This window comes from Tamandua tetradactyla, chromosome 25 (genome assembly GCF_023851605.1).
Source record: "Tamandua tetradactyla isolate mTamTet1 chromosome 25, mTamTet1.pri, whole genome shotgun sequence".
NCBI classification, from domain to species: Eukaryota; Metazoa; Chordata; class Mammalia; order Pilosa; family Myrmecophagidae; genus Tamandua; species Tamandua tetradactyla.
In genome coordinates this window covers 27315644-27339653 of record NC_135351.1, presented here as the reverse complement: position 1 = coordinate 27339653, position 24010 = coordinate 27315644, and the positions used below count along the sequence as shown (strand labels likewise).

The 24010-nt window shown below is 40.6% G+C and overlaps 1 protein-coding gene across 1 annotated transcript; it reads right to left on the bottom strand.

The window, feature by feature from the left end:
* Positions 1 to 351: 351 nt before the first annotated feature.
* Positions 352 to 18495, bottom strand: NRSN1 (neurensin 1). Its single transcript, XM_077143507.1, has 4 exons — positions 18330 to 18495; positions 16501 to 16573; positions 11515 to 11712; positions 352 to 2130 (listed from the first exon to the last, which is right to left on the bottom strand). The coding sequence occupies exons 3-4, from the start codon at positions 11701 to 11703 to the stop codon at positions 1732 to 1734; spliced, it is 588 nt and encodes a 195-aa protein (XP_076999622.1). The 5' UTR covers positions 11704 to 11712; positions 16501 to 16573; positions 18330 to 18495; the 3' UTR covers positions 352 to 1731.
* Between the last annotated feature and the right edge of the window lie 5515 nt (positions 18496 to 24010).

The window sequence follows — 24010 nt, the reverse complement described above, 5'->3', positions numbered from 1 at the left end:
TGGCTACTCTAATGCCTGTACCTGAAAGTTTCCAAGCCCAGCCACTCGTTATTTTTCATATCAGAGGCTTTTAAAGGTCAAGTCCCATTTCCGAAGATTGATTGGTACACAAGACAGAAGCAAGCCTGGAGAGCTTCAAACAGTGAGACTTGCATGGATGCTGGTTAGTACATATTAAGGCTTCACAGACAATTAAAAATATATATACTTCTACAGGAAGGTAGCAAGCCTGAGGAAATTGGAAAAATTTCTCCCCAATCTGGCCAGTGATTGCTGTTGAGGATGCTGATTTGTCCCATGTTTTATGCTGGACTGTGCAAAATAAACAATGTGCACAAAGAGCACTAATTACTTCATTTATTCTTCCATTTAGCCAGGAGAACATCAGAGCTTTTCAGCCTCAGAATGGAAAATTACATGTTGGAGAGAAAATAGCCACATTGAAGGAATGACAATGCAATTCCAGGTTCCACTTGTTCCCATATTTTATTTACCAGCGAAGGGAAAAAAAGAAAACCCCAAAGACAGAACTCTATGGTGGTATAAATTCTGAGAGAATACCAAGGTCACATCTTCCATTTTCTCAGTGTAATTTAAATCTTTCGATTAAGTAAAAATGCAAAGGGTTGAGGTGAATATCTTACTAGAAAATATTTCTTATTTGAGAAGGGAAACCCTTTTAAAGGTTAATATCTACCCAGGGATTTTTTTACTTGAGGACATCTTCCTTTTGTCTTTATAAAAATATGTCAGCATTGTATAAACTGCTGGAACTGGATATTTAAGGGTCAGCAGTGTGACAGGCTGCTGCCTCGGTGGCTTTCCGGAGTTCAGGTCTGAGAGTTCCACTGTGGTGAGAACCACAAGGACGTCAGAAACATCCTTGGGGGAGAGATACAAAGACACAAGGCAAAAAAGGAATCTTAGGTTTCGAGCAAGGGGGGCCCTCAGATGTCATAGTCAGGACTCTCATTTTACTGATGGGAAAAGAGGCCTGGGGAGGCCAAATAATTTTCCCAAGGTCACACAGCCAGTTAGTAGTAAGAACTTAAATTTCCTGGGTTCTAATTCAGCTCTTTTAACACCATATAAATAAATACTCTTAATATTCTATTTCTGTTGTTTCAAGATTCTAAAGTTGGCAATTTTAGCTTTTTAAATGAAAAAAGCTGGAGATTTGGAGAGAACTCTGATAATTTGATAGATTTGTCCAATCAAAGGAAACTCTTGCTAAGATATAATGAAAAGACTAACATCTGAGACAAAATCAGAGAACTCCACTTCTCTGAGAATACACGTGACAGTGTCTTACACACAGGGAGACAGGAATGGAAGACAGCACCAAGAAGGGAGGATCAGAAAAACCGTTATTGACAAATAAAACAGACCACGTTAGCCAAGAGGAAGGCTGGTCTAGAGTGCTCAGCGCTTTCAAATAGTACGGAAAATGACACCAAGTCACGATACAGGAGAGGGAAAGACCCAGAGGGGCTCCTGGTGGGCACACAGAGGCACCATTTTAAGCAGCTGGACATATGTGTGCAGGTTGACAAACGGCGCCAACTTCCCGGAGCCTCCTGGGCTAAGCTCACGGCGCTGCCCCCGCAGAGCCCAACCCTGGGGCAAGGAAAGGCCAAATCCTCGTCCTCCCCAACCGGTCCTCCCCAACCAGGCCTCTCCATGTCAACAACGCGCGGCAATCCCAGCGGGGAGGGGCGGGAAGGAGACGTTTCAGGTCACTGACAGAGGCTGGACATTTTGAACCCTGGACAGAGTGACTGGAATCTTGGTTTCCCCGGGGCCCGGGGCTTTTGTTATGGGCTGGGTGTGGGCCTTGATGTCTGCTATTCGTTCTTTAAACCTTTGCTGAAGGAATTTTTCTTCTTTGGAGTTGCTTTTCGCAAACACTGACATCAGCAGGCAGCCGGCCATGGAGGTGCCTCCGATGCAGAAGAGGATTGCGCCGACCAGCTTGCAGCTGTCAAGGGCACCATTAAACTCAACAGCATGAGTGTCGACCACCACAAAATCAGCTTCACCGAAGGCTTCGATTTTGGGGGGCACAAGGAAGCCCACTGCCAGAACAGTCAACCCCAGGATGACAAAGGCCGTGCCAGAGATGAGTCCGACCTAGTGAAACAAGGGACAGAAGCAAGACAGAAGTAAGTCAGGAATGTCAGTTCTCCCCTGAGCCCTCAAGGGCAGGGGACTTGTTTTCCCAGTGGCCCCAAATTTGCAGGAAGAAAACACATTTATTTTCTCAGTTAAAAAGGAAGGCGAAAGGAGGACCTTTCTGATTTTCATGCCAAACCAGAAGCAGTGACACTGAGTGTCAACGTTTCCTTTGAGTTTCCTATTTGAACAGTGCTTTAGAGCTGGCAAACTCGCTTGTTGCTTACATTGTCTCATTTGGTCTTGAGAAAGACAAAAGCAGCTGCTGACATTGAGAAGCTGGCCTGGCGCTACCTGCCAGGCCTTGATGTTGACAGAATTGGTAAACGGCTAGGCCACAGGGTTCTCTTACAGGACATAAACAATCTCACGGAACATCAACATCAGACAAGGTCATTCTGTGACCTTATATGAACGACTCCTGCTTCCTTTCCAATGACAGCTTCATTCTTGCTCTAATCCACTCTCCTTCTAGATAAGATTTATTAAGATGTCTGGTCGAAACAGCACCCAATTTGATTCCTGAACAGCACCCAATCCACACTGAACATCAGCTTCCTCAGATCCTCCCCAAAACCACCCATCTAAAGCTCACGTCATATGTCTTTTCTAACACCTTCCTGAAATGTCGTATAGCCCCCTATGATGTCATTCTTCTACTCACAGCAATGAGTAGATGGCTTCCTGATGGTTTTGGCTGGGAGACATTGACAGCCTACCCCCTTTCCCCAAGTAAGCAGGAAAGGAACTGCAATTGTCAGTTTACAAGTAAGAAGATGTAGCCTCATGGAGGGCAGGTCATTTGCCTAAAGACGGACAGAGAGCAAGCTGTAGAGGCAGGGCTACAAGCCACAGGTCTGACTCCCAGCCCAGGGCTCTTTTATTTTTGCATGGGCAGGCACCAGGAATCGAGCCGGGGTCTCCGGCATGGCAGGCCGGCATGGCAGGCAAGAACTCTGCCTACCGAGCCACCTTGGCCCGCCTTTTCTTTTCTTTTTTTTTTTTAATTCCTCTTTTAATATGTAGCTATTTGGGCTGTTCTTATGCAGATACTACTAAGTGCTAAGAGTAGCAGATGGAGGTTAAACTGTACTAGCTCAAGCTTTAATAAAATGATTAAAACAAAATGAGATGAAAGGTAATATTCCATGTGGCAGTCTGAAGTCACAGGGTTTGGGGTTAACAGGTTCAGGCTTGGGTTCCAGCACTGCCACCCAGTACTTGAATGATACAAGGTAAATTATTTAAACTCTCTCACTGTTAATTTTCCCATCTGTGAAATGACAAATAATAATGCTTCTTATCTCACAGCATTGTTGTGAGGATGAATTGAGACCATGTATGCAAGCACTTAGCCCTGTGCGTGGCTTAGTAATAAATAGTAATAAGTAGCTATTATTATCATTATTTGGAAATATACCTCTTGTAAAATTATGTACATTGACATTTGCTCAGCACTTGCATAAGGGACTACTAATATAGTTATTTTTTTAAACATGTTTTTTATTTCCTCCAGTTCCTAATTGCTTGTAGTTGGAATAACAAGGTTTGAAAAATAATCAAACACATAGCACCATTTAATCTTGAACATTTAAAATGCAATTTATTAAATTTTAGGGATAATGTAATAATAAAGTAAGAGAGGATAATAGAGGAAAACATATTCATAAACCCACTATTGTAACAAAAGGAGGAAAAGGAGAACTAAAATTTTTTGAGCACCTAGTATGATGTAGGCATAGAGCTAGAGTCCTTCTAAGTGTTTTTTTGTTTAATCCTCACGTGTGTGTTTTTCTTTCCATTTCAATTACGAAGAAATCGAGGTTTAAGGGGTTTATGTCCAAAGTCCCATAGTTAGCAGGTGTGTGATTATAAAGACTCCCTCTCCCACTTCTCACCCTACCCATAATTATTACTAATATGAGTTATTAACAATTATTATTCTGTATGTTACTTTATTTTTTTATTTGAATTTCAACAGCATTTTAGTCATTATGTATGGACAGATTTATATAGTATTTTAAAGAAACTGAAAGAGTCAACATGCTATTTTCTGAAAGAACAACATAGAAACTATACTACACAAAATATAAGTATCACAGGAACCAGGTTGTAAAATAATAACATTTTGGACTGTTTTCTACATCCTTCCAAAATGATGGCAAATACATTTATTCTCAAGGACTAACCATTACAACTTTCTAAAAATGACTCACATCATGAAAATTCTTAATGCACAATCAAATTAACTTAAATATCCATGGTGACATGCCTTTTCTGTTAGTAAATTATCTCCCTCCTCAAGAGCTAGCACTAATTCTCAAAATTTCAGGGTAGTAAAAATGTATTCATCTTAGTTTCTGAGATGTTCAACAGCAACTGAGGCCAAAGCCCTCCGTCTTTTGTTTCTCTCTTGTCTCTCCCCAGCTCTCATTCCAGCTTTGGGCTCAATAAATATGCCTGATTGACTAGCTTAAACCACCAGACTGCTGAATATGGAGCCAGGTGATTGATTCTCAGAGCAGTCTGCTCCTGAACTGAGCAACGCTTTACAGATTAACATAATTCTTGGAATATCACTCAGAAACTAAAAGGCAAACATGTCTTGCAGATGGCAGAGCTCCTGCTTACTTCAAGAGCTGAGAAGTGTTTGGCCTCACCCAGCCTTCTCATCTTCCTATTTACGTCAGAGTATCAGAGGGAGGTCTGCCATCTGTGGAGGGGAGGATGACATAATGAGTAACTAAAAAGATTTTCGAAGGTCACATCAAATCTAGCGAGGGTCTCCAAGAGACATATTCTGTGTCCATAGAGGGAATCCAAACTTGTTAAAACATGTCAGGAAGAACCTGGGATTGTAGCCTTGAAGAAGCTACAATAGGGTCAAGAGAAGGCTGCTCCTTGGCACCTTGAAAGTGTAATGGACGTGAGGAGAGACAGTTGGGATACAGCAGCTTAATCCTCATATATGATACTGCAGGGAATAACAATTTTGAGAGTGACACCATGCAGTATCACAAAAATTGCATCTGGAAATGGTCCTAAATTGAAGCGGTTCCAGGTCTAAGAGACCTATTCCACACAGAAGAGTTGGAATGCCTCTGGGATTTGGCTGCCCCCTTGCCAGTTACACTCAAGAAACGTGGAACTGTGGGGCAGCTAGGTTAACACCCATGTGAGAGAGAAGGACCTCACCAGGTCATGAAACCCCAAAGATAGGTGCAAGGACGGTCTTTGTGCTGTGACTTCTGAAAACTCTCTTGGCTGTGGGGAGGATGTATGCACTCCCAGACCCTAGACATTAAGTTGGTGGGGAGCTAGAGGCTGAGTGTTTTAGTCTACCAAAGCTGCCAGAATGCAACACACCAGAGATGGATTGGCTTTTAATAAAAGGGGGTTTATTTAGTTAAAAACATATAGTTCTTCAGAGGAAAGGCAGCTAACTTTCAACTGAGGTTTTTTCTTACATGGGAAGGCACAGGGCAATCTCTGCTGGCCTTCTCTTTAGGCCTCTGGGTTCCAACAATTTTCCCCGGGGTGTTTCCTTTCTGTATCTCCAAAAGCCTGGGCTGAGCTGTTGGTGCTGGGATGAGGTATGCTGAGTGGCTTGGGATGCTATCTTGAGCTTTCTCATTTAAGTATCCAGCCAATTAAATCAAACATCATTCATTGCAGCAGATACACCTCCTAGCGGACTGCAGATGTAATCAGCAACACATGAGCTTCATATGCCATTGGCTCATGCCCACAGCAGTAGAACTAGGCACCTTCACCTGGCCAAGTTGACACCTGAACCTAACTCCCACACTGGGATTATTGTTATTTTGACCCAACATTCCCTTTGGTGTATCTTACTGAGCTAATGAGGTCAGAACATGCAGTTTATACCAATAGGCAGAGCTAGCAGCAGTAGCAACACAGCTGTTCTGGCAAAGAGGAGACAGTAATGACTGTTGGAAGCAGGAATGAGTGTGGCAGGGAAGAACAGTATGTATAGAGAGAGGGCTGGATGGAGCTAAATGTGAAAGGAGCCATCTGGGTTGGAGGTAATTCAGAGGAGGTGCAGAAAGAAGGAAGAATGACTTCTTCATTGGCACTGAGGGCTGCTGCTGAGCTCTCTTTAGCAGAGCCTGAGCTCACAGTGGTGTCATCTGGCAGCAGTAGTGGAAGATTCTAGCTCACCTGTCCCTGCCTTTTTGATTTATCTGCTTGTAGGGACACTGAGCTTTACAAAACAACAACCAGTGCCAGACTATAGTCTAGGGCCTTCCACGTGCCTTATCTCTTTCCATTTGGGTAGTGGGTTTGACCTAAAAAAATTCTCTTGACTCTTTCCCTCCTCTTCATCACTATACCCTCTCCTGGTGCAGAACATTATCACACCTTGCCTGGATCATGGCAACAGCATCCTGACTGGTCTCCATTATGAGTCTCACCTTTCAGGTGCCAACTTGATAAATCTCTTAAAACAAAAATAATACTTTATGGTTTCTCTTCTTAATAGTCTTCTTCATCTCAGCTCTAGGACAAAATCTAACTCCTTAATATTTAACTAGCAAAACTTTGAAGAGAAATCTAAGACTTACATTTAAACCCTGAGTTAGCTCTGGGGGAAATGGCTGATGGGAAAAGGGAGCTTCAGGAGTTTAAGAGATCTCCAGAGGAAAGGGAAGGGCCAGAGTTACTTCCACCCTTACAGGTGTGGGGGAAGCAAGACTGCACAGAGTTTCTGAGAGGTTTCTAGTATGAGTTGAGGAGAAGTAAGAAGGAAGATAACTCTAAGGTGAGGGAAGAATGATTAAGGGTGAGAATACTGCTCCCATGAGCTTCATCCCTGCCATACCAAGGCTGTTTGCTGCATAAACAATCAAATGGCAACAGCTTTAGTCAAAGTCAAGCTCAAAGAGAAGAAAGAAACATTTCATGACAACCTTTTCCATCCTCGAGCAGCAACGATGGGTGGCAGGAGCAAGGTGGGACCCATGCAGTAAGTCAGAGCCCATGCTCTTAACCACAACGTTATAAACTGGAGTGGTTGAGGCAATCATGCAGTAACCCAGAATCTCGGAGGCACAGAGAATGTGTATAATACTTGATGCATGCATGTGTGTGTGTGTGTGTTTACTTCAGGAAAGCCTAGGTTTATTATTTTTTCCCCTTAATGTACCCAAGCTGAAGGGTACTGGGGAAATTTCTATTTCAGAGCCGTTCAAAGTTGTCTGTTATCAAGTTCTTGTTTGCTTCCCCAGTTTTATATCCTGACCCCTCTCCCCAACTTCTACATTTTTACTGCAGCCATAGGGAACTATTTTCAGTCTCCTGAATATGCCATACTCTCTCATGAATAGCTTTTGCAATGATTTTCATTCTACTGGGATACATTGTTCCTTTTTTTCACATATTATATCTTCCATGGATCTGTTTCTTCCCCAGGCAGCATCAGATACCCATTCTTTCCCCCAACTGTCCCCTCCAACCCCAGACTCCCAGGGCCCTCAGTAAGTACTGCAACTACCTTTAGGGGTGTTTTAACAATATGATACACATCTGTTTCCTATTTGATTGTGAACTCCTTCAGGTCACATTCAGAGTTCAAGAATAATATTTTACTTATCATGGAATCTTGGAGACTACAATATAGCCTACTGTATAGTAGAAGTTTCTAGGTAGAAAGGAAGCATAGCACTGTGAGGCAGATACTGTGTAAATAGCATGTGATAGAGCAAAGATTCTAACTCAGGTCCGTTTAACTCTTCAGTAGATTAAGTTATATACCCCAGAAAAAACATGTTCTTAATCTTTATCCATTCCTGTGGGTGTGAACCCACTGTAAATAGGACCTTTTTAAGATGTTATTTTTAGTTAAGGTGTGGCCAACTGAATCAGAATGGGTCTTAATCCTATTATTGGAGGTCTTAAGAGAAGATCAGAGACAGAAAGTAATGAGAAACTAGAAGTTGGAAGTCAGTATAACCCAGAAGAGAAAGGAGAGGACATCACCAGGTGCTAGAAAAGTCAAGGCAACCTAAGAATCATGGTAGCCACCTTGAAATGCCACAATCCTCAGGGAGAAAGCATCGCCTTGCTGATGCCTCAATTTTGGACTTCTCCCTGCCTCAAAACCATGTGCCAATAAATTGCTGTTGCTAAACCAACCCATTTTATGGTATTTGTTTTAGCAGCTGAGAAACTAAGAATTCAATCTCCATTCTCATTAAACCCTTCCATGCTGCACAAAGGTGCTGGCTTGAGTTAAGGGCAGAGTACTAACAAAGCCCTGGGACTATAGCTACCTTGTCCCCCATGAGAGACCAACATGAGGCTGACAACACTATAGCAGAAGAAGGGAGAAAAGGAAGTCAGTAACTGGAACCATCTAGAGACACAGTTTGAAATGAAAGGGAAAACATGATAAAAACTACAGTAGAAATACATACATAATACTGCTTTCATCTGTATTGTTACAAAGCACTTTATAGACCCTTGGGATGAACTCTCTCATATACCTTGTGAGGAGATTCAAGAAGAGGTGGTTCATTCCCTTGGTAGAGAGGAAGTCTCCTAAGACAGTGAGTTTTTAGGTTATTTGGGTTGACATTAGTTTTCTGAATTCCCTGTCCAGTGTTTCACAATTAGGATATGAGTCCCACATCTGGATTTTGCTAGGATATAATTGCCATGAGGGCAGGGACTTTTTGGCCTGATTTTTTCTTCTCTGAAGTAAGACCAGCACATAAGGGAACATATGCTTTTGGATATGTCTATATAAAATGGAAGGGAGGGTATATTGAAATCTGAATTCTTGGCTGGTAATTGACCATGAGTTCTTTATTTTAAATCCTAGCTACATATTATTTGATGGGGTTAAGGCTCCGTAGATCACACAACTGCCAGTGTTTTGGATCCACATGGACACTTAAAATATTCTGTATGTCAGCAGCATTTAGGCTCTTGGCACAACTAATCTGTCAGGCAAATGTTTTTTTTGACAAATAGGGAGGCAACCACTCACTTATATGGGTAAATACAGATGTATCAAGCCAATAAGGATGCATCAGAGATGAGAGTTCTATAGGGCAAGGATGCTGACTTAACCATTCTAATTCAGAGTATGCCACACAAGTTAGATTTGTCTTGGATAATCCATGTTAACAACTATACGACCTAATACTTTATTTATTAACTAGATTTCTAGGTTAGCTTTATTTCAGAGTTCAGTGTTCTGTATGCATCCAGTAATAATAGCTAACACTTCTAATACTTACTGTGTACTATGTACCCGCTCCTTGTAATATTATCTTATTTAATTCTCATGACTTCATGTGGTAAGTATTATAGATGTCCTCATTTTACAAACAGGTAAACTGAGGCCTAGTAAGGCCAATTAACTTGTCCATGGTTATAGGGTTAAATGGAAGGCCTGTGACTTGAACCTATGCAGTTTAAAGTCAGAGCCAATGATCTTAACCACTATGCTATAATGCCTCTTCTTGTACTCTTATCACCAGAAATTGTGCATTCATGTCAATATCAATGTCAAAATTTCTGGAACCTTTTATGAGAGTCAGAGATGACTGCTATCTCACCGGCACAGATTGTCTGAGCTGGAAGGAAACTTCAGCATTTTATTTAAAGCTGCATATTCTCAATACTCTTTGCTGAATTTTCCTCTTGTTTTTTTATTTCTAAATGTTGGAGTGTCCTGATGGCTTCTTCTCTTCTATGTCAATACCTTCTTCTTAGGTGAGCTCATCTAGTCTGGTGTCTTTAAATACATTCTATATGTCAATAAATCATAATCCACGAGCTTCAGCTTAGTATCTTTAAAGTGCCACTAGAGATTTCCACTTGATTTCTAACAGGCATCTCCAATGTAATGTGGCCCAAACTGAACACTTGGTTCCCCAACAATTCCATTTCTCTCCCAATGTTCTCCATCTCAGCAAATTGTAACACTATTCACTAAATAGCTCATGCTGTAAACTTTGGAATCATCCTTGATTCTTCTTTTCTTCATTCTCCATACCCAATTCATTAGCATGTCCTGACAGCTCAGTCTTCAAACTTTATGTGGCAACTCTTCACCATCTCCACTAACAATACCCTTACTGAAGCCACCATCATCTGATGTCTGGATATTTTCACAGTCTCAGAACTGCTTCTACCCTTGTCCTTCTATAATCTGTTTCCCATACAGCAGCCAGAATGACCCTGTTGAAATATTAGTTGGATCTTGCCACCCTTTTGCTTAAAATGCTCAGATAGCTTCCCATCTATGCCTCTCAGGCATAAAAGGGAAAAGCCAAAGATCTCACTGCTCTGCAGCTTCCAAGCCCTGTCCATCTTCCTGAGTTCACCTGCCACTTTGCCCCTCTCTCTTCTCATTCCAACCACACTGGACTTCTTGGTATTTTTCAATATCAAACTTGTCCCCATTTCAGAGCTTTTGGGGCAGGTCTGCTATTTTCCTAGCCAAGAATGACCTTCAGCCCAATCATTTTAAGGTCTGCTCCCTCACCCATGCTGATATTTGCTCATAAGTCATCTCCTCTGAGAGGCTTTCCTCAACCAGCATATTTAAATATCAGCCCTCCCTCATCCTCTCTCTCCTTGACCTGATTTATTTGTCTTCATAGCTCTTGAAACTTCCTGATGCTTTATTTCGTGGTTTGTTTATAGTTTGTCCCCCTTGGTGGACTGTAAATTCCACAAGGGGAGGGCCTTTTTCTGTCTTGCTTACCACTTTAACAGCACTTGGAAACTTCCTGGCACAGAGTAGGCACTCACTAACTTGAATGACTGAATAAATTGTCAAATGACGCCTCTTCTTTTTATAGTGGGGGAAGCTGAGGCTCAAAAAGATGAACTTTCTTATCACACATCTGGTAGAGGCAGAGCTGGGTTCCTGATCACTGTACTATATCTCAGCATTAACTCTCTCTAAATACCCAATTATTTCTCTTTAATAATTGCTGCAGCATGTCAAATGATACTTATGGAGACTGAATGGGAGGCTGAAAGCATATAATGTTTTGTCTATGGATGGCCTCACACTTAATCAATTTAGTGGCATATAAATAACAGTAGCAATCATAATAATTAATGAGGGCAATTATACCTATTTATGTTTAATCTGCTAATCAACAATTGTGCTCTGTTTAGATACTTTCTTCAGCCCCAGATTTATGTTCTCCTTTATTATGAGAAGAAAAATGCATTTTATATCACCATGAGAGATGCACACACACAGAGCACTAAATCTCTCAGTTCTCTTTGGCTACGTTATTTACCATATTCAATAATTTCCCCATCTCCTGGGTTAAACATACACACTTCACTTACCTTCCAGAGCACTGAGCTCCACCTATTAGGTGATCTCTGGATCTGGAAATCATCCTCATACTCCCAGATGGAGGCAGTGCAGTCCTCATAAAACTTGTGCAGGTAGGAGCGGACCCCGTAGCGCTGGTACCCGCCTTCAGCAGTAGGCTGTGCCTGCCCGGACCCACAGACACTGCTGCAGGAACTCATTCTTCCCAGCTGGAATGACAGCATCTAAGCGGGTCAGTCCTTTGGGCTCTGCCCTCAGGAGCAAAGGGCATCCTAAAGTGAGAATCAGGCTGAAGAATATAAGCCTCTTTTCTTAATATAAAAGACACATTTAAAAGGCCTCTTTTTCTTATAGGCTGGTCTTTTCTGTTTAAAGCAAAATGGCCCCAAACACTCCACAACGAATACTGGTTCTCCATAAATAAAACGAGACACAGACAGTACAACTTTTGAATTATGCAAAATTTGAAGCATGAGGCACATTAGAAATGGCAGGGAAAAAAAAGCTGAGGTTTTCCAACCTTTCATCTTTTAGTCTTTTAGTATCCGACAGTCTTTACACTTACATGTTAAAGAATTATGCAGGTTCTCTCACTTCCTGCAGCTGGAATTTGTCTTGGATTGTGCTCTCAGATTTTTAACAGTGTTTCCCTGTGGAATCTATAAGGTGTTACTCTTAGCAGTTGGAAATTGTGCTTTAAGAGCTTATCTATCTTCCTCTAATATTTTAACTAATTGTCAAGCTGTACAGAGGATTTGTTAAAAAAGCTGCTGAGCAACTTTTGCTTCATGCTTTAGTAATCACAAATGGCATAGTCAATAATTTCCACCTCACTAACTCATACCGTATGTTACAGTCATTTTTTGTGGATACATCTGTCCATGTGGGATGGTAGATTGTAATGTGGAAGGTAGACCCAAGCTTTTATCATTTTCTATGAAAAGTCATGGTATAAATAAGAATTCAGAGATTGGCCAAATGAAACTATGTTCTTGGTGGGATGCTTAGGGCTGTGTCTTCTTAAGATGGAAATTTCTACTCGACAAATCAATTCCCTTAGAAACAGGACCTACGTTGACATGACTATTCGTTCACAGTAAAGCCTGGAATGACTGACGGATAGCAGTTTTGGTTAGTAAGGGAATTCTCAGTCATACTGTGTTTGCTCTTTGGTTTTCTGATGTCCATATGAATGGATAAGTGTGTAGTTGGAAGTGCAGAGTACTTGCTTGGCTTTTTCACTTATCCTCTACATTGTTTTCCTTGTGTAGACACAATCAGTCTCATGTTTTCAGGGCCTGTGCAGAAGGCCAACAGAAGGCATATTTGTTTCCAATTATTTTGTGAGAAAGCAACCAGTAATGCATCTCTGTAAGAGAAAAAAGTAATCTAGAGTTCTGTCAAGTTCCATGTGAGGCACCTGGTTTGGCTGGATAGAGCCATGGGGCTAAAATAAAAGATGAAGCCAGGAGTGTTAGCATTATTTTATCCCACGGCCACAAAATGAGCCCATAAAGACATTTTGTAAATGTGTGCCCTTGACCACAAATGGGTTTGGTTAGAAAATGTAGCCATATTCAGGAAAATATGGTTCTGCTCTTAGGAAAATGTAAAAACTACGTGCTATTAATGATAGCCAATAGCCTTGTCTTTTAAACTGTTGGTTCAGTATTACATTTAGTGCCTACCTCCATGTTCCTTCTTCATGTTTCAGGTTTTGCTATCCTCTAAAGCAAACACCTGGGCAGAATACGCAGGGGAGGCAAAAGTTTGATTTTTTTTTAAACTTTTAAATGCTTCAGAAGAATATTATTTCATTAAACTATCAAGATTTAAGAATGTACTCTGCCTGATTAGAGCATCAAAGTTTGACGGTTCAAAAGAATGTTAACCTAGTTTTCAAATTTTAAATGCTAGGATGATCTCTTCAGTACCTTTTGCTGAATACTAATACAATGAAGATGATTAATAGGAGTCCATTATAAGTGATACATAAGTAAGAATAATTTTAAAGACATTTTCTTTAAAGACATTCTTATGAAATTTTGGTCAAGGAGAGATGGGATTGGTATTACTAACTCCGCTTTGTCATTAAGGAAACTGAGGCACAGAAAAATCATCTGCTAAAGGTTATGTCATGAGTCAGAAAGCACATGAAAAATGATAGTTAATTAATACAGCATTAGAACTACAGACTGAATCATACTTGCATAATCAGAAACAACTCATCTACATATATATATTCAAGTTTTCTATAAAACAAAGAGACTTTAAAATGAAAAAAGGATAAAAATAGATATTATAGACGTAAAAAATTCTTTATAGCAACCATAAGAGCTATTTCTCTTTGATGATGATGTCATGCTTTCTCAGCATTGATAAAGAACAGGACAATGTGACATGTTGTAGTCATTCCTTGCACAACTAGTTTCTGGCATACTAGGTTAAATGTTCCTGCCTTATCAGATGATAGTAGTTCAACTTTGTTAAAAAACAATATGGGGAAAATCATAAAAGAGATGGAAAGTGTCATAAAATGAATTTTGAACCCGAATGATAGAAGACTACCCTAAGTCAGAATGGACTTTTAGTGATGCATTCCAGAAAAGGAATCCCAATGAGCTTTATTTTCTCCTCCAGGAGCCCAAAGTACAAGAACATGACCTGTTCTGTGCTGACCACAGAGTACCAGACTCTAATGCTAGGCCTTGATCAGTTACTTACTGGTCCTGAGCTCTCAGGTAAGTTCATTAACCTCTCTGCCATGATATCACCATCTTTGAAATAAGGTAGTTGGACCAGATAATCACTAATTCCTTCCAGATGGAATTTTCCAGTTGTCTTTGGCCATGGATTTGCAGAATGAGTCAATTACTTTTTGTTGATCAAACAATTGGATTTACTTTTTTTATTCCACTTCCTTCCAAGCCTTCTTTGATCAATTGTCAGATTGTTCCAAATTCTTGCTTCATTGTATTATGTATGAAACTTCAATTGAGAGGTGCAATAAGCAATTAGTAAGGTTAATTAGTTAGTACTGAATATATTAAACGACTGTATATTGCTTATTTGTTTAACTAGTTACTTCAGTATTACATATGTTGTCTAAAATAGTAGTTCCTAGGGGTCTGAGAGGTATCATATATCTTCTCAAACATATAACTAGTTGGGACTCACTCCTAGAAGAGAATGATCACTTGAAAGAACACAGATTTTTAAATATAACATATTAGGGTGGGGATTTCAAACACACAAAATCTCAATAGCAAGTTTCAAGCCTCACAAGGAAGCCAATAAGTTTTTGTCCAATATGGGGAATATTACAGATATTTGGGATCTACCTGGTTGATTGATACCTATGGTTAAAAAGTAAGTGCTGAGACAAATAAAAATTCTTTGTTCATACTTTCTGTTTCTGCCTCAGCACTAGTTTATCCTATGTAGTTTAATAATTGCCCAGTTTTAAAGTGAAGTCTGCTGTATTTTCACTTCCAGCTTTGCTACCATGGCTGGAGTATAAGCAACATTAGTGTTTGGTTGTTTGGTCATCAATGAAGAGGAAATTGTTTTTATCTTCCCTAAAAGACATGCTAAGTGCTAATAAGTAGAGACCTATGTTTTTATTATTTTTATAATTTTTCCATAGCATTTATCTCAATTGCATGCAGAGTTAGATGTTAAATAAATATTCAATTCATAGCAACACAGCACACGTTATCATATTCTAGAGATCCGTGAAAGGAGAAAATCATACTTTAGCCCCAAAATCATACTTTAGCCCCTCTCCCAAATTCTCTGTTTTAGATAGGTTGGTGATGGCCCAAGTGGTCCTTCATTTTTCATTCATCTGTCCATTCAATGTTTTTAAGGTATGAGCTATGTGCAGGGCCCCTGTTAGACAATGGAGCCACAAAGGTGAGTGGGACACAGTCTGTCCTCAATGGGCTCTTGGGTAGAAGGATATACATTCATAAAGCAATATCTGCAATAAAATAGGCACCATAAAAGGGGTACATTCAAAGAGAGGAAGTGGACATGCTAAGAATCCCTTGAACAATTATTTTATTAGGCAAACAACCCCCTACATGTATTAGTGTGATCATTATGCGTACAAATACACTATAGGATGAACTTGTTTTAAATTTGAATTTCAGTCTAATATATATAGTTACATTGTTATTTTACTTTAAAAATCTTCATATCCATGAAAGAAGAAATGTTTTTTCTGCCTCATGAAATTCTAAAAGCATCACAGACGCAATATTATTTGTTCATTTGGTGAGAGAAGAGAGGCAGAAAATTGAGGCACAAAAAAGATGAGTGTTTTCCCATGGCTGCATGTGTGAGTCAGTTGTGAGACCAGACACAGGCCCCGTTCTATTTATTCTCTTAGACATATCATTCAATTTTTCATATTGCTTTTCTCTCTCATAAAATAGTTCTGAGATAATGAGAGTTAAGTTCCCATTAGAGCCACTTTTTCACAGGGTCATCTCTGCCAGAGACAAGGTATAGAGGCATAAAGATGATTTAGACCATTTATACAATACCAAATTCAAAAGGTCAATTCACTTAAAAGATTCAGCCAGATTCATAGTGGCTGCAGGAAGGCATGAAAGCCAGCTAACAGATTTTTCACTTTTAAATTAGGCATTCTGGTATTATACAAGCCACTTGAAAACGTGTTTCTACCATGGATTATCTCAGAGATATTTTATTTTTCTAGCACAGGAGCAGAGATTGGGGCTCTGTATTACAAGAGTTTTTAATACCCTCTAAATAGGTAGATAAGTAGTCAATTTTATGATTTTTTAAAGAAGGGTAATGATGTATAATTATCTTACTTATTAACAATTACTTTATCTTTTCAAGACTTTTTTTTAGTAAGGCACACAAAGTCTAAAACCAAGATGAGAAGCAAAAAATAATCTCTTCTTTATCTGCATGTGGACCATAAGGTACTTATAAATATACTTATGATAAAGTTTGTGTCTTACCTTTGAAGTTCTCCTCTTCTTCTTCTTCTTGTTTACTCCTTAACTTTTCTTTCTAACGGCGCATTCTTCAATCCTATTTAAGAAAAATCCCAAACAACTCTGCAGAATGTGATCCAGATCAAAATCTAAACTTCACAAACTATTTTATAACTTATAAATCATTTTAATGCTGACAAGGAACTTATTGTTCAAGAGCAGACACAGTCTATTTTTTTTTTTTTACTGAAGTCAGTATATATATTTTACAGCTTTTAAATGTGCTTCCCTGATAGTTTATAAGTAGATAAGAGAACATAAGTGAAAAGTGCTTTCTAAACTATAATTCAGTATACAAATGTTCTTCTTTTGATACAGTTATATCCCGTGCAGTTAATAACACCAACTAGACAGGTCCATCTGTGCTTTACAGATTTTAAATTTAAAGATTACTTGGTTTCCTAGTTACTCCAGAATTAATCTATCTGGTGTCTGTTCCACAGTATTGTAAAATAAATGAATTTTATAGCCATCATGCATTTTAAACTTATTAAGCCTTGTTGGATATTTTTCTCATTGGGTTGATTTTATTCAACAGTATCATGTCATATCTTCATATCAGATTTTTTCCTGCTATGTTCAGTTTCTTCCGATCATAATCATTTTATTTTCCATCTGCCTAAGAAAAGCAGGTGCCTATGCAAGATTTAATTAAAAAGCCATTCCCAGCTGTAGAGCTATTGGCTTCCTACATTACTCTAGCTATGTGAAATAAAGTAATAACTGGGGCCATATTTTTAAGAGGTCATTAAGAATACTTTCTGATGAGATCCCCATACATTTGCAGAAGAACTCAAAGTCTTGATGTGAGGAAGCCGGGCTGAGGCTTGACAAATGGTTTTCAACATTCTCTAGGGTCAGTCTATAGTATATAGAACAATGCTAAATCTTCAAGACTCTCTTTCCTTTTATCATGAATATGTGAGTGGTATGTAAGAGGATTTGTGGAAAGAGGCAAATTATATTAGGATCCTGAATGAGCGATCTGGTTAAGGAAAGAAAACAAGCTGACAAAAAGTCACATTCTCCCATCTGTCTCTTCTCTCTCTCTGCCTTGACTGGATCTTCCTTCTTTTTATTTTCTCCAGGTGCCTTTCACCAAAGGCTGGCCTGCTCAGAACTCAAGGAGCTTTCCAAGGTTCTGATAACATTTCTGCTACAAAGCCTAAGGCAGGAACCAACCACGCAAACACCCGCTCTTAAACTCCAGCTTTGATTTCTCTGAGGTCATTAGCCTTGCCTAACTTCCACCCCAACACTCCTTCCAACACCACAAATAAGTATCTCCTGAGATCATATCAAACCACTCAACAACTTCAGTCATGGCAAACGAGTGAGAAAGGCAAGTGGGGGTTAAATTCAGTCTGGAATATAAATCATACTAGCCTTTGCAAACACCAAATACACGTATTTTACTCTCGCCTAACATACAACTTTCTTGTATTACAAGAAGGAAACTCTTTAAGTTTTTAGTTGTACATCTCCCAAATTCTTACATAACACAAATCACGAACCTCCAAAGCATAGAGTTGGCTACCTCTAATTTGTATTTTCACATATTTTGATATGCATGGTTTTGGGAGAGGTTCGTGCACGTATAATGAAGGTGAGTGAGGTGTGTGTGTGTGAGAGAGAGAGAGAGAGCGAGAGAGAGTGAGAGAGACAGAGAGACATAGAGAGGATGAATATTTGTACATGGAGGGATAGGAAGGAAAGAGAGAAAGGGAGGAGAGGGAGAACTGGAAAAGGACATATCAAGCACAGAAAGCCACCATCCGCGGGCCTGGCGTTACCTGCCCCCTGCGATGCCCTGACCCGTGGAGCAAGTGCAGCCAGCTAGCCGCAGATCTCTCGCCGGGGTCCCATCGCAGCCGCCACGCCGCTCGCGCCTAGCCCAGCTTCAGCCGGTGCGTGATTGACACCCGGGAGGCCGCGTGCCCGCGCAGCCCAGGCCCGCGCAGCTGCAGCCGCCGAAGCCACCGGGTCCGCGCGGCGCGTGCGGGCAGCGAGATGGGCGGGGCGGCGAGAGGCGCGTCGCAGGCGCCCAGAGAGGCGGGGCCGATGGGGGCGGGGCCGCGAGAGGCGCGCCCGCTTTCCCGCCCCTTTCCGCCTGCTGCTCGGATCTGGCGCTTCCCAGCTCCCCGGCGGCTGGCCTGTGGAAGCAACACGGGACCGGCCACGTTCTCGCCTTCCCGCCCCTTCCCGCCAATGTCTGGCTATAATAGAATACGCGTAAGAGTGCGTTTCCTCCCGCCACACCATTTGGGATATATATATATATACACACAGTGGCCTCTGCCCACCACGCTCCTGCCGTGCCAAGGCGGGAGGTGAGGAGGCTGGGCGCCGGGGCAGCGCTGCCTACCTGACAGGACGCGCCTCCCTCAGTGTTGGCGGCTTCCATTCCTCACCGCCCGCTCCTCCCCACTCCCACCATCTTTTGGAACTGGAAATGCAGGCGACGGAAGATGGATGAAGAAAATGGATTAAATGATGTCGTTCAAGAAAAACACGAATACATAAAGGCAAGAACATACCAGAAAATCACCTGTGAGTATCTCAGAAACTCTGTAGGTGTGGGCACGTGAGTGACCCTGCCGCGTGAGACTTTTCCGCAGACCGCTGGAAAGTGAGGTTTAACGAGAGTTCTTACGGAAAATACTTAACATATACACAGCCATGTTATGCATAATAATGACAACCATATAAGAGTCACACGCTTACTCTGGCCAGGCATTGCTTTAAGTATGACATGAAATACTCTAATCCAACACCAGCCGTCTGGGGTGGGCACCACTATCCCAGTCTCACTCCTGAGGAGGCTGAGGCGCAGAAGCTGCTGCGCCGCGATGCGGGCTCATCACACACCTAAATAGGGGAGGTGAACTGATAGCCATAAAGTGATGTCCTGGAGAGGATTTAAGGTATATATGGTATTTTGCCCCTTGTTTCCTCACCTCCACACGGGTTTCAGGAAAAAAAAACCTTAAAAAAAAAAAGCACAGAAAGAACGATACTGTTATAGTCTTAGTTTGCAGGGCTGCTGTGATAAATACTACACGATGGGTTGTCTTAAACCACCATTTATTGGCTCATGGTTTGGAAGTATGGAAGTCCAAAATCGACATCGCGAGGCCGTCCTTTCCAGAGCCTGGTGTTCTGGTCTGGCTTGCTGCAAGCCTGGGGTTCCTCTGCTTGTCCCTGTGCGTCAGGTCCCCTGGCGTTCTTTCTCTGCTGTCCACTCACTTCCTGCTTCTGGCTCCTGCATATGGCTTTCTCTGACTGTCGCTCTTCAGTTTCTTTTCTTTATATGGCCTCCAGTGATGTGGATTAGGACCCACTCGGATTCAGTTGGTCATACCTTAGCTAATAATAACATCTTCAAAAAATGCAAGTTGCAAGTAAATTCACACCCACAAAAACGTGGATTAAGATTAAGGACATATCTTTTGTTGGGGTACATGATGCAACATATTAGAATTAAAAAGTGCACCATTTGGGAGATTTTTACTTTTTAAAGACTAAAGCAAATGTTGAATAAATGCTTCAGAGGGACCAAGAATAGGGACAACTGTGTTTTCTTCCTTCCTCAAGTTCAAAACTCTTGCCTCAGCACTCTTCAACACCACTTAAGACAGTGGGTGCCACTTACTTCTTCCTCCCTTCCCAGTCAGCATAAAAAGTGCATCAGCTAATACCACTGAATTGTACATTTAAACGTGATTAAAATGTGAAATATATGCTACTAAAAATAAAACGTTTTTAAAAGTGCATCATTCTGGAGTTTTTTTTTTAAATTTTTAGTTTCTCATTAGAATAGTTGTAGGTTTATAGAAAAATACAGAAAGTACAGAGTTCCCATATTACCCCCTGACATACACACTCAGTGTTCCCCATTAACAGTTTTCCTTAGTGTGGTAGATTTGTTACAATTGATGAGCCAATACTATTAAAATTATACTTTACACTATAGTCCATAGTTTATATTAGGGTTCACTCTATATGTTGTAAAGTTCTACTGGCTTTGTTTTTCTTCATTTTAATTTTTATTGTGGTAACATATACAACATTACATTTTCCATTTTAACCACTTCCAATTATATAGTTCAGTGGCATTAATTATATTCACAATGTGAATGTAATGTGCAGCTATCACCGCTGATCATTAACAAAATTTTCCATCACACCAAACAGAAACTCTGTGCCAAATAAGCATTAACTCCCCAATCTCTACCTGCACCTCAACCCCTAATAAACTATAGTCTAGTCTCTGACTCAGTGAATTTTCGTATTCTAATTATTTCATATATGTAAGATCATACATCTATTCTTTTGTGCTGGCTTAGTTCACTCAACATGATGTCTTCAGGGTTCATCCATGTTGTCATATACATCAGAACTTCATTCCTTTTTATGGTTGAGTATGGATATACCACTTTTTGTTTATCCATTCTCAGTGGATGGATATTTGGGTTGTTTTCACTTTTTGGTTATTATCACTAATGTTGTATGGATATGTGTGTGCAAGTTTCTGTGTGGATGTATACCTACCAGTGGAATTGCTGGGCCAAATGGTAACTCTATGCTTAACTTTTTGAGGAGTGGGCAGCCTGTTTTCCAAAGTATCTACTCCATTTTGCATTCCCATTAACAATGTACAAGGCCCCCTGTTTTTCCACATCCTTACTAGTACTTGTCTTTTTGATTGTAGACATCCTAGTGAGTGGGAAGTGCTATCTGACTGTGGTTTTGATTAGCATTACTCTGATGGCTACATTGTACTTTTACCTATAGTTTTGATATTTAATTTAATTTAGTGTCATGATCAAAATACATTTGATAACATTAAATCAAAATGGAGGAGGGAACCCTCTAAGGCATAAATAATTAAATCCCCAAAGTTATGCTGCTGGTTGGTGGTGGAGGCAGGGTTCAAGCATAGGAAGTCATTCTCATAAGTCTGTCCTCAGAGTCTCTGCCTCCTCCTTCACCAGCCATTTTGGTTGCTTTTGTCCCCTTGGGGCCTTGACACAAGTGTCCTGTGGTTGGGCAGATGCTCTTGAAGCCACCTGCCTTCCATCATGGGTAAAGCATCAGTTGCCAGCCCTCCTCCTTCCTGTCATCAGCTGACACATCCAGCCTTGGAGGATATCCTGTGCTCTGGGTCACCAGAGGCCATGTCTAGTTCAGTTGGGCTTGGAACCCCCAAGATCTTTTTGTTTAGATGTTGATGGTCAGGCTGAGAATCCTCTCCCCACTGCTTCCCAGCCCTCCTGAGAAGCTGGTGCCTGAGGAGTTACCCCTCTCCTGCTCCCCAGATCAACATAGGAAGTGGCTTGAAGGGAGAATTGCAGTATGTCTCTGAAGAGGTGGAAGGGTGGGGGATGTTGGGAGGCTGCTCTGGGAAGATGCACATGATTGGTAAGCTGGGCTTGTTCCCATATATGGTCCTAATTCAGGACCCAAAGAGGGGCTGGGACCATCCCTGTCATCCTGTTTGTGCTGCTGATCAGGTCTGGGTAGGCTGGCGCACAAGACAGCATGGTGGACTTGAGGTGAAGATAGCCTTCTTTTGTTTCTTTTCCATGTTGGCTGTTGGTCGTCTCCCCTATCAGAATGCAGGGGCTGAAGAGTTATCTTCAGTGCCTGGAGCCCTGTCTGATGCATGTGTAGGTGGCCTGTTAATAATCATTGAGGGCCCAAATGAGAAAGGAATGTGTTGGGAACACCATTATACAAGTGAAGAAACTGAGGCTCCCCTGGCCCTTTTGGGAATTTTGACATGTTGTTTGTTAGCTTGCTTTTCTTACAATCAGTATGGGGATCTGGTAAACATTTACTTATTTTTAAATTTTAACATGATCATGTCTGTTTTCCCTTCATTGAATGTCCATGAGAATCTTTGTTCATGCATTAACTCAGGAGCTTCAACTTTGATCAGAGGTTAGGCTTCAGGAGGGCATGACTGACTTCCTTGTGTCTACCTAATTGGTATCTGTCAGTGTCATGGTCTCCCTCAATAAAGTATGAAGAATGGACTGTGCATTAATTGAAACATGATGTAATGAAGGTTTGGAATTTGACAAATGTGGGTTTTAGTACTGACTCTGCTCCTTCCTAGTTACTTAGTCTCAAGTTGTTTCACTACTCTGTACTCTGTTTTCCTCATCCATAAAGTGGTTATAATAATACCTACATCATAGGGTCATTATGAAAATTAAATGAAATAGAATTTACAAAACGTTTATCCCAGGATCTAGTACATAGTAAGTACTTAAACTATAGTTATTATTGCTATTATTTAGCTAAACCTTTTGGAAGCCTATGAATATTTCCGTCTTGCAGTTTCAAGCCTTCTAAATTTCCCATGTACTTTCCATTTGTTTCATCTCCTCCGTTATCAGGTCCAGTTCCATATGTGCCATCACTGGCTTCTCTGGTGAACTTTCCAGTGAGGCAGCACCAGGGTGTATATGTCTATCCAGGAGCCTGGGGCAATAGAGGGAGGTCTCTCAGATTCCACTACCACATCTGCCTTTGGTTCCTTCTCAATCTGAAGTAAGTTGCTTTAGTGCAATAAAATAAGATATGGTTTACACACTGGAAGATGCCCTTAAAATGTGAATTAACATCATTATCTTGCATTTCACGAACCATAGTTTATATTTATTAGTTTTGTAAACTTCAGGGAATGAAGATGATCAGCTTGAAGCAACTAAGTTTTTACTTAGAACACATTGCATAATTTCCGTAGAATATAGTGTATGAAAACATTTAACAGTAAATATCTTATGAGTGTATTTTTCAACACACATTTGTTGAAAGTCTGCCATTTAGAGCACAAAGGGCAAGCTCAAACATGAGCATTATGAAAAGTCACAGAGAAGAGGGATCAGGAGAGGTTAGTTTCCTGGAAAATTTTCTGGAAGGGATACTGTGATTAGGTCTCAACTTACTTTTCTCACCTTAAACTCTCTTGACTCCCCTGCTCAAAGCATTTCTCCTAATCATATTGAAAATGTTTGAATGTTCTTCATACTTAACTTAAGCTTTCCTCCTTCCTTTATTTACTTTTGTGGTTCTTTATGCTTTTCTCGTATATCTGTATCTCAGGTGCTGCCCATTCTTCAAGTCCTAGCAAGTCTCCGGCTTTTCAACTAAGCCATGTTTGATATGCTTGAATACAATTTATTGTATTCAGTTATTTTGAGCCCCTATAGCATATAGTTTTACCAATCTTATGGATCCTGATACTTTTTTTAGCCTTATATTAATTTGTGTATCTATTTCATCTCCCCTGTTAGGCTTGTGAAAATCACTAAGAAAAGAGTTACCCACAATTAATTTTGTGTTCTATGCAATGACTGGTACATCACACTGCACAAATTAAATACTCATTTTTGGTAAATGAATAAATTAGTGACTGAATGATGCAGATCTCGAGATGGGCCTTGACAGGTTGTGGTGGGTTGAA